Source organism: Pseudoliparis swirei, chromosome 4 (assembly GCF_029220125.1).
Source record: "Pseudoliparis swirei isolate HS2019 ecotype Mariana Trench chromosome 4, NWPU_hadal_v1, whole genome shotgun sequence".
Lineage (NCBI taxonomy): Eukaryota > Metazoa > Chordata > Actinopteri > Perciformes > Liparidae > Pseudoliparis > Pseudoliparis swirei.
Genome location: NC_079391.1, coordinates 15,760,519 through 15,777,020, shown reverse-complemented (window position 1 = coordinate 15,777,020; position 16,502 = coordinate 15,760,519). Strand labels below are relative to the sequence as shown.

The 16,502-nt window shown below is 38.3% G+C and overlaps 1 protein-coding gene across 3 annotated transcripts in view; it reads left to right on the top strand.

Moving 5' to 3' along the window:
• The window catches only part of gpc5a (glypican 5a), a 135,613-nt gene that overhangs the window by 104,295 nt on the left and 14,816 nt on the right, over positions 1–16,502 (top strand). For 2 of the 3 annotated variants that reach the window (XM_056412610.1, XM_056412613.1), the window contains one exon: positions 13,790–16,418. The exons of the other annotated variant lie outside the window; for it this stretch is intronic. In XM_056412610.1, coding sequence (XP_056268585.1) covers positions 13,790–13,947 — 158 coding nt within the window. In that variant the 3' untranslated portion in view covers positions 13,948–16,418. Of the gene's footprint in view, positions 1–13,789; positions 16,419–16,502 lie in introns of those variants that run through there. 3 annotated transcript variants of the gene reach the window in all.

Below are 16,502 nucleotides of genomic sequence, written 5' to 3'. Positions count from 1 at the left end.
AGTATCAAACAGCTTGGCTGTATTTTTGTTCCTTCTTGATCAGCAGATGGGTCATACGTTTGATCTCCCGCAAGAGACAGTGCTGTGTGTTCAGATACATACACAACTCATCTTTACATTTACTACAACTCTCTTCTCCCCAACTGTAAAGAACCACTGTTTTGGAGTATTTCAGCCCTCTGGATTAAGGAGGCATTAATGATCCCTTTCCAATTTGACACCAAACTACGTAGTGAAGAAGACTTTGAAATCATCAAAAAGGTGAAGGTTCAAGGTCAGGGCAGATAGACGGGTCAACAAGGCGTCTCACTTGGACTCAAGAGACCACTGTTTCTTTTCAACATTCACTATTGTTTTGTTTTTTTAATCATGACTACAATCATATCTTATCATTACCTCATATTCCTCATTTAAACATAACCATGATTAATTTCTGAACCTTAACTAAATTTGAATGCCTCAACATAATTAAACCAATGTTGGAAGGAAATGCTATTTGTTTTGTTCTTTATTTTGGAGGACTTGTCTTCCTCTCTTTTGACGCATCAGCCCTCGTGAAAAATTGTTTTTTTTTGCAGCAACAATTTTGTTAAGATGGTATTGTAAACTCAAATATATTTTTGCATGAATTCATGTTTCAAATAGTTTGTTTAGAAAAAATTGGTCTGAATAGTTTTTGGACATTGAATGGATCTTTTGGCTTTTCTAAAAGCTCTGAAGTGCTGTAATTATTTTTGAGAATTATCTCAATAGATTCTGCTGAGCGAGGGGCAAGCCAAACATTTACATGAATTGATGATTTGCCTCCGCCCTCACCCAGATAATTATCACGTTCATGATTTACATATTTTTAAAATGTTGCTGCAGTTCCTCAGAGCCCTTACACACAGGTAATAGTATTACAACATTATACATAATCTCTTATATTTAAAATGCTATGGAAAGCATTACAAATGGTTCCCGTCAGTGTTTCCTATCATATTGATTTACCAATCACCAATGAATCCCTCAAGTTACCTGTGTGAGAGAGGACATGCAGACTCAAATGGAGCTCTAGCTGTTTTATATCTTCATCTTCAGTGAAGCAAGCAGCTATCAGTGGCCTAATCACCCATAAGCAATTCCACAGCTGGTCTGATGAATTTGGGCTGAGCCTTTTGATCCCAGGTAATAATGCTCAGAGCTGCCTATGTTTACCTAAAGGTTAATGGGAGGTTAATAAGAGAGGGAACACTGCACATTCAAAAACCTTATTAAGCAAAGTGTCAAAGTTCCTGAATAGTGTCTGGTTATGATGTGGCCATGCTAATGAGCAGACTGTCTGCAAACATCTGAGGTGTGTGATTCAAACTGTGAAATAAGTCTTGTTTTTGGTGTGTCATTACAACCTGTGAAACTCATGATGTTAAGCCTCTTGGTTTAGCAATGTCCTCCTTATTTAATTAACTATCTTCTGACTGTGTGTGCATGTATTATTGTGAACCTGATCTTGAGTGGGACCAGTGCTTTCCAGTTGGTTGCTAATGTGGTTAACGTCCTGCTGAGCTCAGCATCTAACTTGTACACAATGCTGCAAAGCTGAGACAGATAGTAACACTTCCCTCTGATTCTCATTCCCAGAGCATCAGCAGAGTCCTCCACAAGCTGCTAGCTTGGTGCTCTGAAATACATGACGTCACCTTTTTACGACTGACAAGGTCAAACAAAAACGCAAAGGCCAAAGACATCGGTCTTGTAAAACGAGCAAATCTGTTGTAACTTAACAGAAAATGTAATGTTCACGTGCGACTCCATCTCTGAGGAAATAGGTTTTTTGGATATATAATGCCATTCATACTATATTTTTGAACACAAAGATAAAATAGCTGGAGGACCTCGTCCTGTTTAACTTGTGAAAGAGGTTGTCTATTTTCTGTCGTATGAAGTTACATGAAGTGTGGGTTAACGTCGGGGATAGGAGCCGCTGTGGAAAAAGAGACGAAGAAGGGCAGGATTGCAGAGACCTTTACCAGCACATGTCAATTTGATCAGGCCCGTATGTTTTGTTTTCCTCAGTGGAAAAAAGAAACTGCACCTGAAAAATGTAACGCATCTCCTCCTTTTGTCAACACTCTCTGACTCGATCTGATGCAATCGGTTGTTCTGTGCTCGTCTTTTATCATTCATCGCTGGCAACGTAGGCTTCCTTATTTTGCTATTGCCAGTTAACTTGTTCTCATTAGGTTCAGGAAGTTAATAGATAATTATGCCAACAGTTTTACTTTGTTAGTGGTGCATCACAATTGCCGAAGCTGTGATTATTTTCATTATTGATTAATCAATTCGCCATTTAGTTTTCAAAAGGTTAGAAAATAGTGATGTTTTTAAATTGCTGTTTGATTCTACCTTTAGCCCCAAACATTGATGTTTCTCTCAAACTAATGGAAAATCATCACATGTGTTGGCGCTCATGATTAAATCATAGCTAAAGGGATGAATCTATTATCAAAAGTTCACTTCACCTTCAGTGAACAAACCATGAGCTAAGAATAATATGGAGCCTTGTTTTTTTGTGTACAATATTCAAGGTAATTTCTTTACAAGTTTCTCCTCATATTTACTGCTGGCGTGCTTAGTGATGTTGCGCCTTGTAGATGCAGTTTTCTCTGTGACAAACCACATTTGTGCCTGTTTAGCCTGTTTAGAAAAGGTGTGGACCCAGAGCGGATGCAGAGCTTTGAGTTTCCAAAGCTAATTTGTATTCTGCCCGTGTGTGCAACCTGAGAGTGACTGACTGGTGGTCAAAGCCCAGTATTGACTGCTCTGAGGATGTTATAGAGGCTCGGGTGATGGAATCCAGGACATGAACACTCTCACTGTGGCATGTGCAGCAGAGCTATACAGGATATAACCAAGGCACTTAATCATTCTGCTGGCTCCATGCAGAGATGCACCGGACTCAGTGTTTTAGAATACGGCTGCTGCCTTAAATTAGATTTCATTGATCCTGCTTTTCTCTATAATTGCACAAACAGGATGAATGCTGGTTTTAACGGGGTAAGACCAGACATTTGAAATACGTTACCTTTAAATACAGGAGGTCAATTAAATCAGACAAAGGGCAGGTTGACCTGATTTAAGGGGATTTATTATGCCTTTGTCAGACAATGTTAATCTATGGAGAGCAAATGTATGTCTCTGTCTCAGTTATTCTTAGCTTTACTGTACAAACCTTTGCTAATCATCTTGTCTCTAGACTGTCACAACCCGACTCTTAGGCCCCGATAAATACGGTGCAGGCACAGCAGTTAGTTGTAAAGTAGAATGTTTATTTTACTTCATAAAGAAATGTTGATTGTTAAAGAGTGTGGTAGTCAGTAACATCAGTGGTGTCAATGTGAATGTGTGTGTAATGAGGTGTAGGTGTGCAAAACCAAAGGAAACGAAAAACAAAGTAACTGGCAGCAACTGGCAGCAACTGCAGCAACTGCAGCAACTGCAGCAACTGCAGCAACTGCAGCAACTGCAGCAACTCCACCCATGATAGAGAGAAACCTGCACCCAGGCACGCGGGAGCTCAAGGCTTTTATGCCCTCCCTGTTCTCGGACCAGGTGCTCTGCATCAGGCAATCTGCTCAAGCATAATTAGTAATTAGCCCCCCCCCCCTCCCCCTCCTTAAAGTCGGTGTCCGAAGGGATCACTGTCATCATACTGCTACTCATTGCAACGGTGCCCATGACAAGGCATCCGCAAAGGCATCTAATGTTATAAACCTGAAGGAACAATAACCATCGTGTCAGCCTCTGATTTAGAATACAAAAAGGTCAAAGGATTATGATCCGAATACAGCATAATTCACTCCTCTGTTCTTACATACACATTAAAATGTTGGCGGGCCCAAAGAAACACCAAATCCTCCTTCTCAATAACACAGTAACTTCCCTGGTACTTATTAAGCTTCTTAGAGAAAAACAAAAAAAACTGACTCGCCTCTCCAAACCCTGGTCGTCATCCTGAAGCAAGACGGCACCTGCTCCCACCTGGAGCATGAACGCTCGATCAAAACCAGGAGCAGCGAGCACGGGAAAAGAGCAGAACAAAGATATTACATGATCAAACTCTCACTGACATTCTGATGACAAAGCAAAGTTCATCTTGGCCTTGAGCAGCTCCGTGAGAGAAATCTCTAAACAAACATGGATATTTGTGTCCCAACTCAGACATCCCCTCACGCTTCTCCTCTGGCAGATGAGCCAACAACTTGCACAAATTAAGAAATGATTCAGAACTTTTCAAATGCCCGTGCAGGAGACTATCATGCTCTGGCACCCCATCTCCCTCATCCACCAAAACCCCTGAAGCCACTGCAAGAGCCAGATGAACATCATCTCTCACCTTCTGTCCCAAGTCAGTGTCCACTCCAAGCCTGGAGTATGGTTTATTTCAATTTGCGACACCGACATCCTTCCCGGTGCCATACTTCCAGCTACAAACAAATGACGTCCGAAACCATTTACATCGTCCACTAGCCCTCCTGGCAACTTAGTATCCACACGGCCATCTTTTCACACCATACAATGTGGTTGCTTAACTGTGCCAAGTGATTTCACTTGACGGCAGCCACAAAAGGCATATATTTGTTTTTATCTTCTTTACCGAAAAAGTCATGTGATGTGCTGCCAGTAAACACAATATGTCTGTGTTGACCAACCTGGCCAGTCTATCATTGCTTTCCAGTAAGCTTACAATAACCACAATTAATTTACCTACAAGGACTCCAATTGTCTTTGGACAGAGCATAACCCACTTTTTTATTATTATTTTAGAACTTATTATTCATGATGAACATAGTTGTTTCAAGGGTCAGCTTGGTGATATATTTAGCTTATCGTCAACAAGTCCCATGTTTGTTGCCCAAAGACTGTTAAAAACAACCACAATGTTTCAAATGTGACAAATGCTCTGTCATTTATTTGTCACATCGATAACAGTGTGAAACTGAATGTTATCGACCGTTTAGTGTGACGGCCTTAATATGGCGTGTGATAAGAACAAAATAGACCAAGACTCATTGCTACCATCTTTGTGAGGCTGTACTTTGCAGCAATGCTTTTGTCTAAAGGCTAATTTAGCATTCTAACATAGTTGAAGTGTCAATGCTAATATGCTGAGGTTTAGCAGGTATAATGTTTACCATGGTTGCCATCTTAGTTTAGCGTAGGGTAGGCCTGCCACATTTTCTAACCCCGAAACCGTGACCATCTACGCACTTATGCAAGCACCCACCAAGACATACATACTTTAAAACTGTATGGCACACTGGTAAACACCAACACAAGAATTGTATCAGAAGAGAAGTGGGACAGAACATGATGAACGCCGATGTAAGAGGTGAAAACAGGAATAATATTATTAATTTGAATGTTACATTACATTACATTACATGTCATTTAGCAGACGCTTTTATCCAAAGCGACTTACAATAAGTGCATGTCGTGAAAACCTTGCCAATTTGTCAGAGAATTTTGAAAACCAGGACGTTTTAGGGTTTTATCGGGACAACCATCTTAAAACCGGGACAGTCCGGGACAAACCGGTACATCTGGTCACTGTAGTTTAGCATTAAACACAAAGAACTGTTGAGTTGAATGCAATGACATTAGTTTTGTAGTCTGAATATTTGACAACAGAGCCTTTTAACTGATGGTGGTTGGTTAATGAATCCTCTTGAACCATTCAGGTGTTGAACACTAATAGTGCATCCTCTTATACCACTGCTATACAATGAACACACGTGGCAGCTACAATATATAGATGTGACACCTCTTGATTATGTCTACTTTGAGAAAGAGAAATAGAGAAGAATACAATAGGGGAGCGAGAGCTCTCGATGGATCAATCATCATCATAAACTCGCTATTCATTGAATGCCGTAATTGTACAGACGATGTTAATTAATGAAATTGTGCAGAATTATATGATTTTTGTGGATAAAGGGTTGATTTATTCTGTTTTCTTTGTCATCTGTATCTAATTGAATGGGGATCCAGCACAGCGATATATTCAATTTGTACTGTTTGAGAATCAGAGCACTCAGCCTTCTTTTCAAGAGGTCTCAGGTGGTCTCTCTTCATTAAGCTTCTTTCCTCGGTTGATCTTGTTCTTGTGTAAACAAAACAAATCTGATGAAAAACAACTAAATATGCGTGTCTTATTATTAACACTTATCCTGCTTGCCATACTTTACGTGGCATACATGGAGTTGGAGATACAATGATCAAAACGAAGCATACAGATGCACACATACATGCTTATCTAGTGAGTGTGTTTGTGATACATGTGTATCCATGTATGTGACAGGGATAATTGAACTGATCTTTTTCTCAAGGCCTTCTGTATCATCGCCTACAGGACATAGAGGGAAAGCTGATGTGTCCTCTCACTCTTATGGCTTTTTGAAGCGATGGTGCAGGACAAAGATGTTGGTTCGCCATCAGTACTATGGATGATGTAGCACTTGTTCCGGGAGATCTGCAACCACACACGCAGCTAAAGCGAGACATAAACATCTTCACCGATGACATGGCGACAGCATACACCCATCTTACGCTGTCTGATTTGATGGAAGGGATACAGAAGCATCCGTTGTGACACACATTTTTCTTTGCCGTCAAATGATAGAAAGCAGGTTCTTGAAATAGGCTGCTGTTTTGGAAGCCCGGCAAGATTAATTGAGCAGAGAAGATGACGAATTTTGTGGAGCTTGTGCTGTGGGTTCCAGACGCTCCACAATAAGGATCAGTTCAAATGTAAAGGAAATGCAACAAACAATCAACACCTCTATTGTCACACATGAAAACCTTTTAGAACTGTAGTCAGGTTTGTGACAGGTCAGATCAAAATATAAATCCAAACGCATTATAGCTAGAGATATTGTACCATATGCATATTGCTACTAAAAATAAAAATCAGTCTTTTCAATTCAAAAAGTAAATGATCACATGTAAAAAAAACAGGTGTTAAAACTGGCTATTGTCTTACCTTCAAAAGTGCTTTTTCCAGATGAGTGTTAGTAAGTAGGCAACAATAATATTATTTATATAATTTTCATGGAAGTTGTTTACCTAAATTGTCTTTCAGCTTTTACGTGGTTCAAAATATTGAGTCTTTTTCGGTCTATTTTTGACAATATGGAGAAAATAGACATGTGGTAGAGTAGAATAAAAAGTCCCCTGAGCTGCACACTGTAGCTAGAGCTCTTGTTGGTTTGATGTGCAGCGCTGTCTATGGTGCTGGTCATACAATTATTTGTGTATCAATTGTAAGGTTTAATAGTGGGGCAGGACTGTACGACCTTAGCATACTTTGCCATACTTATAAATAATGCGCTCAATTACCAGGTCACTAAACATTTATATTGAATGAACCTAATTTAAAGTGGCATTATTAAAATATACTGTAAGTCACATTATATTGATATTGCCAATATGCGTCCATTGTGGAATTCAAATTACTTGTCAGGGACTGCCAATAAAAACAAAATACCCGGCCAATTACTTCCCTCTGGCTGGGACTGAGTGTGCAGATACATTTTAGCAATGCACAGGAAACCCTGGCTCGATATTGTTCTTGGCGGCGGTTGCGCACATATATCACATTTCTATTTCTAATATGTATTTAAATATTTGTTTAAGCTCATTTCTTGGGGACAGAGTAAACCAGTGTATGAAGGCGATGTTTGGCAAGAAAAAAAATACCCTCGGGCTCCACAGTTCAGTCAAAGGTCCCTATCCAGACAGAAATACAAAACAAATCTGGATCAGACAATGTGCCTCTTATTATGTGATGTGTGAGAAGTAGTTTTTTCTTCCTGAATGTGCCAACAATGTTTATATTATCCAGTTGTTGTCAAATCTGTTTCAGAGAGGTGTTTTTTTATTTTAAATTGTTTTGCATTATAAAGGGAAATATTCAGAATATCATGCTAACCTTTCCATTGTCTTTTGTGTTTCACTCCATTCTAAATATTGCTTGACACTCCCGGCTGCAGCAGTCACACTTTCTTCACACTGCTGTAATTGTTTTCTCGACAAAAGATGTCATCTCCTGTTATAAATGAGTTGCCGATGGGATCGCCAGACTTCTTTCAGTGCAAGCACTACAAGTAGTTTGCTTCTAACAAAAGCTGTCATCCATTATATTATTATTGTTGGATTCATATTCAAATATACCCCAGAATCCCCTGAATGGAGTATTATTTACTCAGCCTCTTCACACCAAACTAGAAAGAAAAATTCATGAAAAGAACAATTAAATTAGGGACCAATAAAGCTGATCCTGATTTAGAAAACGGTATCAGTGCTTTTTGCTCCTCAATATAAAGCTGGTGTAATCCTTCTAACTTGATCACAGTACACTGAAACAAGAGAGGCTCCCTCCATTCCTGGGTTCATGGCAGTAAGAAGTCTATAAGAACACTGTCAAATGACACAGCAATCAATGTGGTTTAATGTGGGTGAAGCTTTCACCCAAGACCGGGTCGACAGGAAGCTGGAGGGTCCTGGCTTTTTCACAAAACAGTTTAGTAGTTTAGTTCTGAAAACAAAAATATGTGTGTCATAAACTGCCGTAAAACCATTAAAAAAATGTGAATATATTTTGCATCGCCTAAATATAAACAATATTGTTTCAGCTTGATGACGAAACCTTGTTTGATGTGATCAGAATATCATTTTGTGTGTATCTGACTTGGAAGAGCAGTGCAGTCTTGCTCACACCGGCTGATCCACCTCAGCTGTCTCATTCATGCTCAGTCGTGTTGGCTAATTGATGCACCATCTGCTCAGCTACCAGTAACATTCAATCGCGTTGTGTAGAAATGCTCAGATCTCACTACTACACTACTTTGCTGATTCCTTTGTGACACTCGTTTCACCACTTCAACGTCCTCCTCATGTCAAGTTTTAGTCAATTTGAAATAAATACTTTTCAGTAATGTATGAGATTCAATTCAAGCCATGGAAGATCTGTCTTATAATGATAAATAAAATAAAGTTACTGTGGCTAGATTCAGTGCCACCTGGACTTTTGACATTATAATATTTATTTATTTATTACAAGCCTTAAAGAGAGCATTCTTTTTACTTTCAATAATATTTATATATATAGATACACACACAAACACTTCTACAACTGAAATACTTTCTAAGACAACAGATAATGACCACAACACACTATTCATGTCACTCTCTGCACAGTTTGATTTCAACAGTAATTATTGTGATAACCTAATATTTATATTTATACATACACACACAATACACTGTTTCATCACCAGAAGTACGAGCTGAAACTTTCCATGGAAGAATCCTCTCCATAATAACATTAATCCTGATATTCAAACAGGCCATCTGAAGATGTGGAAATCAGCTCTGAATGCTCTCATAATCATACAAAAGGCCTTTTTCCATCACTACACTTGTTAGGAGTTTTTTCTTGGTGCACTTAGTGTGGTATTGATCATTGTTGGTCCTTGTCCTCAGGAATCAGCTTCTATTGATTTCACTTCAGCAGTAAGCCTCTTTCTGACCTATGTCTCTTTTTAGACGAAGAAACTTTTCCAGATATCCTAACCTTTCTACTACAGCACTTTCCAAGGGAAATGTTCAAAATAATTTGTACTGGGATCCAAAAACAATGTTCAGCTATTGCAGACTATATTTAGGTGGAAACGCATGCGCTTTGGATTTTATATATCAAGGATTTAGTTGTGCTTCTCGTGGGGTAATATGCTCATTCGCCTGGACCTTCATTATGATTCATTAAAAGAACCATTCAAAGCCAGACGATTCAGCAGTGATGATGGTTATTAATAGCAGTCGCAGTCAATACTGCGTGTGTATGTGAAATATCGAGTAACATGTACATGTCAGTGTTTGTAATCAAGTATGGATGTGCCAGATGAACAGACCTCCATTAAGTACATGTTAGTTTCAGAATTAATTTCAAGATTTCAAAGATCCTTCATGCACAGCTAGGTGCTACATTAATCCCAACGAAGTGGAGCACAGTCTTTCTGCATTTATGTCCTTCTCCAGTCCTAATAATCCAAATAGTGTACACTATTTACTAGTATTAGGTCTTAATAAACCCACATTGGGATTCATCAGGAAATGGCTCCAATGTCAGTGCTATCCTTTACATGTTCTTCTTAACTTTTTCTGAAGTAAAATATGTTGTCACGAAACATTCTTGCTTTTATGTATTTCTATAATCATACCTCTGGTATATTAAATGCACTGTTTACATATACACATTGGATATGCAGGTTATATGTAAAGTAAAGTCTCTGGAAGTCAGACCTCGTGTGCATGAATTTGTTTGAGGTTTTACTCCCATGGCATGAGTTGTTTGACATTTTCACAGCAGTTAAAATTGATTTTTGGTTTCAGTGGTGTACCATTTATTCATCCGAAATATACATTTTGTCCTTCTGTCTACAACTTGTTTTAAAAACCTTGAAGCTTCAGTAAGAGGAGTTGATTTAGTTGTTGTAGTTCAAGGCTCTTTGGTGCAAAACTCAGACCAACAATCTGCGAGCTGGAGACCTTCAACTAGCCGTTCTGGGGACTCTTCAGCGGTGAATCAATAAGCACTTATTTTCAAAACACACTCGCATGCATCAACAGGATCTCATGTATGAGCCTTTACATGTGGAAGTATTGAACATTTCCATTTCTATATTCAAATGCAGTGTATTCTGCAAGTTACAAATCAAAAAGACCATTATTGCAGTTTAATTTGAATCCAAACAATGAGACTAGATCAAGTTTGATTATATTAGACTCTAATGATCATTAAACCAACAAAGGGATTGCTGTGGATCCCTCTTTAGAGAAAGTAATGGAAGGCTATTTTCGACTGGACCATAAAAAGGAACTGAAGAGTTCAAATGGCCTCTGCAGCTGGTCTGTTATTCTGTCAGTAAGATAAGGTTTGATAACAAGGCCTTTATAGACTCTTAAAAGGTCTGGGTTGGACTAATCCTGCCCACAACAGACTTGGGCGTATGTGAGAAACTTCAAACACATGGAGCAATTGTTCATCGGGGTTCAGCTTTACTTCTTTCCAGTGGGTCTGAACCAGGATGGAGTCCGTGCTTTACAGAGGTAATATCAGTAAGAGAAGGCTCCCTTTCACTCACGGTATTGTCCCCCTCAATTCTCGAGTCCTCCAAAGAGATGTAAACAGCAAGATAGATGTCGACAGCTTGTGTGGTGCAGTCGTCTGCATTTTTATTTGTTTCTGTTAAGGTGTCATTTTCAAAGGTGTACTGTAGATGGTGGTTCAGTTTGAGGCTATTTTAAGGTTAGGTGATAAAAGGTAGGCTGGTGTTCTATTTTTTTAAACATTTAACTCATTATATACTGTCCTCGGTATCTTGTCTTGGTTGAGGGTTGTCGTTACACTTGCCCTGTTCACTATGACTTCTGTTAAGCAAAAACAAAATCAAAACAACACGTCCCTGAATATTAAACTTATCTAGCTTATTCCCTTGTGGCCATGTAGGAGGAGACATTTGTCTCTTGGCTACATCATTGCGTTCTCACAATGACCATAGCGTCTTATAAATCGTTAATTTGCCCCCGGCTGTCTAGCGCCATGTCTCGCGTGAAGCTAGCCCGCTGCTATGTCCGACCTTATCCAAAGTGTCAAAGAAAGATTCCAGCTGTAATGGATTGACAGCTTCTTACTTATTATTATTCAGAGGTTTGTTTGGGTTTACTGATGCACCTCTCAAAAACACTTAGAGAGTGAACAGAGTGACAGGTGACTATGTGAGTGTACTGACATGTTCCTCTCTGGTAATAAATAATATACAAATATGGTAATAAAGAATACCACATTGTGATGGTTTATAAGAACCAAGGAGGGAGAACTGACATACAAAATGTCAGCAGTACCGTGATCAGCAAAACTAAAAGGACATGTGCTATGAAAAGCGAATACCAAAAAGTAATTTACACTGATGGCAGAATGTGAAGGACTACAACCTGACATCATTAGCACATGCATAACTGCATAAACTGCAAAATAACATGGTTTTAGCTTTTTGGAAAGCTCATTAACTCCAGCTCTGGAAAATGCAATTGCTAGTAGTATAAAGCTAATCTTTGGCTATAAACGAGCTACACCACGGTGCATTACTCCCGTGATAAAGTAATCTAATTTTGCCGCCTATTAATGTAAATTTTTTTTTTGGACTGGAAAATTGTACACATTTATATATTTGTGGAATATTTACTGACATATTTTGTATTATAGAACACACCTATTTCTTTTCTGCCAATATATCTGCTCTTAATACAAAAATATAATACACAAAAATACATCTACTGATCAATACTTTTTTGTAAGCTGCATTAATTTGTAATTACTGTGTATAGATAGATAGATAGATATGTACTTTATTAATCCCCAAGGGGAAATTTGTCGTAACAGTAGCAGCACCAATAAACTAAACACACAAGAATAAAAAATAAAATATAAAAAACAGGGATGAAAGATAAAGATGTATACAAGAAGTATACAAAGTAAAATATAAAATATATATGTATCTATACAACATATATGCATACACAATACACAATACAATACTAATGACAAATTAAATTAAATATAAAAATATTAAATATAGACAGTGTGCAAAATGCAAAGTATGTGTGTAGTGTAAATGAAAATGAAGTGTGTGTGTATGTGTGTAGTGTAAGTAAATGAAATGTGTGAAGTGCAGATCAACATAGTGTGGATATGAAGTTATTATTGCAGTTATTGCACTATGATCTGGCAAGAGGTGATCTGTTGTAGAGCCTCATAGCCGTCGGCAGGAATGTTCTCCTGTATCTGTCCTTGTGTATGCCTTCATCTCAGCACAAACATGGCTGTTGACACAAAGTTGCTCTGTGCTGCACCTCAGGGAATAAGATGGAGGCTGAAGATGCTCCCTAGTTGCATCAACTCAATGTAAATATTGTGGTGGAAACCAAATAAACTCCCTTCGTGGTTTGTCACTAATATATTGCAGTTGGAAAAGATGGGGTCTAAATCTTAAATAAGGCACTACATATGGTATGTTATCAGCAACTTTTAGTTTGCAACCATAATTACGAAAAATAATTAACTGATTCAATTGAACTCTTCCTGGCACCTCTTCATTTTCTTGTGATGTTATTTTTGTAATTTTTTTTATGTCAACTAATTTCATGAAAAGACCAAAATCAAATGATCCTACTCCACAATAAATCCTCTGTGTCATGTGAGCTCCATTGTTGTAAATCACAAATATGAGCCACACCGGGCGACATCTTCCATCATGACAATAAACTTGGGCACTGGAGTTTATTATGATTCATTCCATCACATACTCTTCTGCTGCCTTAAATACACATTAGAACACCAAATGCTTATTAATCCACCTCTAAAAATAGTCCACCAACGATACACTATTTACCCCCAAAAACGACAGAGCCTAGTTGCTGTAGAAAATTCACCTTAACCTACATTACAAATGAATTTAATGAAATATGTCTGATCCGTGTGGAGGTTTAGATGTGTTCAAAAGTGCCACAGACAGGGCAGGAAATTCCGCTGGTTTTGAGATGCTGGCTAACACACTGATGTGAGGACACAAGTCTAGAATACATGATCCTGGTTGTTTAAGTTAACATGGCAAACAGTAATACCTCTTCCATGACCATGATGTTATATTAATAACGTGTATCTGCCTGTTGGTTTCTGCTCTATCCTCAGTAAGTCCAGATGTGACCGGTGATCACAAACATCATCATCACCACTATCCACCTGCTGATGATTCAGAAGAGCAAGGCCGATCCAGGAGCCGTGGTCTTGGAGGAGCCATCTGGGTCTTGATATTGTCTTGTTTTCTTCATTTGCTCCTGGCCTTGTAACAGCTGCCTTCTTGCAGCAGGAAACTTTCAAGACTTCATTTGAAGCCTATTTATCCAGACATGAAAAGGCCAGTGGATGTAACAAGCTCCAACATGTAATGGAGCACCACCTCCACACAGTACAGGATACGCTAGGAGTGAACACTAATAACAGTGTGGACATTACAAGACACTGTGGCTTATGTAAGACAACATACGAGTCATACATTCATTATTTTTACTTGGCATCCATAATCCTAATAATGATTTATTTATGACAGCCAGTCATATATATATATATATATATATATATATATATATATATATATATATATATATATATATATATATATTATAGAGAGAGAGAGTGCAGGAACTAAAAGATAATTAGAGACATCTGCTTCTCTTCACGTGTATTAGCTGCCATCCTGTCCAGAGTCCATTTAATTGGTATATTTCTAGTGCAAAATTGACCTGTAATGCTACTGCTGAGAGACACTGTGAGGCGATAGTTGGGTAGGTGGAAGTGGGGGCAAGTGAGAGACTACATACTCCTTTCTTCTTTATGAATAGATTAGCTTCTTCAGGAGTCTATTATTATTTCAAACTCAGTCCTCCTCTGCCTTCATGGGCCTGGATGGGCACTGATAGCTCCTGGAGCCACTGCCGAGGACGAATCCAATCGCTCCTCCTCCCGGACTGCGTTCTGCTGGTGTGCTGCTACCAGGCTGCTCAGAAATGGAACATCATTTGTTTGATTTGTTGTTTTTTTGGCTGACATATGCTCAGAAAATACTTGTAGAGCTAAAGGAATAAAACTATTAAGATGCTGCAGAAGCTAAAATGACACTCTTTGAAAGCCAATTTCACTTTTTACATATACATATAGACACTACAGAAATAAACAAGAAAAACATTTACGCTGCTCCTGTAAATAGACGACAGTGTAAATAGACGACATTAAAGTAAATATTCAATGAGGGCTCAAAACAGCCTTAACAACTCCCCGGGTACTCTGTTTGATGATATATGATCTGATCTGATCAATTCCTCACGCTGCAGTTATTTAAAAAACAAGCATCGACATTGTTGTCATTAGACTTTTTTTAACCTTTAAAGTACCAGGTTAAACTTTACTACAGTCAAGGCTGTTCGGGCACTTGAACCACTTGAGTTGCTTCAAGCTTTTTAAAACTAAAGTCTCAAAGTTTATAAATAATAACTTTGAGATTAATTATACTCATTATTTGTTACTGTGCATTATATTTAATATCTTGTATATGGGGCTTTTGTGTTGGGTGAGAATCACAGATGACCATACTGCCTAACAACCGTAACACAGTTGTGTAACTGAACTGCCTACAAAGCAGGAAGTGTTGGACCCATAAGTCAGTGCTGCTGTCTTCTGAAGAATATGTAAGAATAGTATTCAGTCTTAAACTAGATAACAAGCAGCAGGCACAGAGACACACTTACCCTGAGGCTAAATAAGATGTCAGGTTCTGCTGTACTTAAATGAAAGAGTTGAATTGTATGTCTTCATATGATTATTATAGCTCCATATTGGGACAGTTATCCAGAGGAGGGAGGAAAGGGGCCAGATGATGGCGATGTTGTTATGATGTGCATTCATATCCAGACAGGTGTCACTCCGCAGGGACTGCAAAGTGGCAGAATAACATGTTTACCCTCAACTATTGTGTTCGGAGAGTGAATGTGTTATTTGAAAAATACATTCCTGTTATAGATGCAGCTCTGCAGCACTTTCTTTTACAATCGTTCTTCAAGGATTTTGATTATGGATATGATTTTCATTGCTTGGGTTGTCTTTCTTTTATCTGTTCAAACATTGTATTCACTAAAGTTATTGATGAGATCTTGGAATACAACAATATTTTAGGTCAAACGATCAGACCGGTTGTAAACATGTCCTTTGCCATAATTACTAGCGACATTAGCTCCTTGCGTTGTTGCATCCGAATATAGCTACTGATGTTCTGCCTGCTTCTATTTGTTGGACCTTTTTTTGTTGCTACGTTCTCAGATCTCAGCAATTACAAATTCCTAACATTTATAGAATTATTAGTTTGTAATTGAGTGTGTAATGTAGTTTTATAATAAAGTATCTGCAATAATCTGTAATATCTCAACTTGAAACCTGTGTTCCAGCAGAATTCAATTTTTTAGGTTGTCATCCATGCCTTTTACCCCCCCAACTGTATTTTTTACTGAGAAGCACCCCTGGACTCTTTCTAAAGGAATGCCCAAGTGTTCCCAGGCTGTTCAGAGCTCTTGTGGCTTCAACATGATTTATTCTCCAGTATAAGTTTCTGCTTTTCATTGCGAACTGTACTCCCTACAACTGAAATACAAAAGGCAAAACCTGGGACAAATAATAAGAGAATGGTATATATTTCTGTTTTGACAATTCTTTCATATATGTTAGATTTTTTTAAAATAAAATAATATAAAATAAAGATGATACAATATTTCTTGATGAGGTTCCAGATTTTGTAAGTGCTGATTGAAAGTAGTTACCGCGTGCAACACATGAAGCTATTCTGGTGAGACATTAT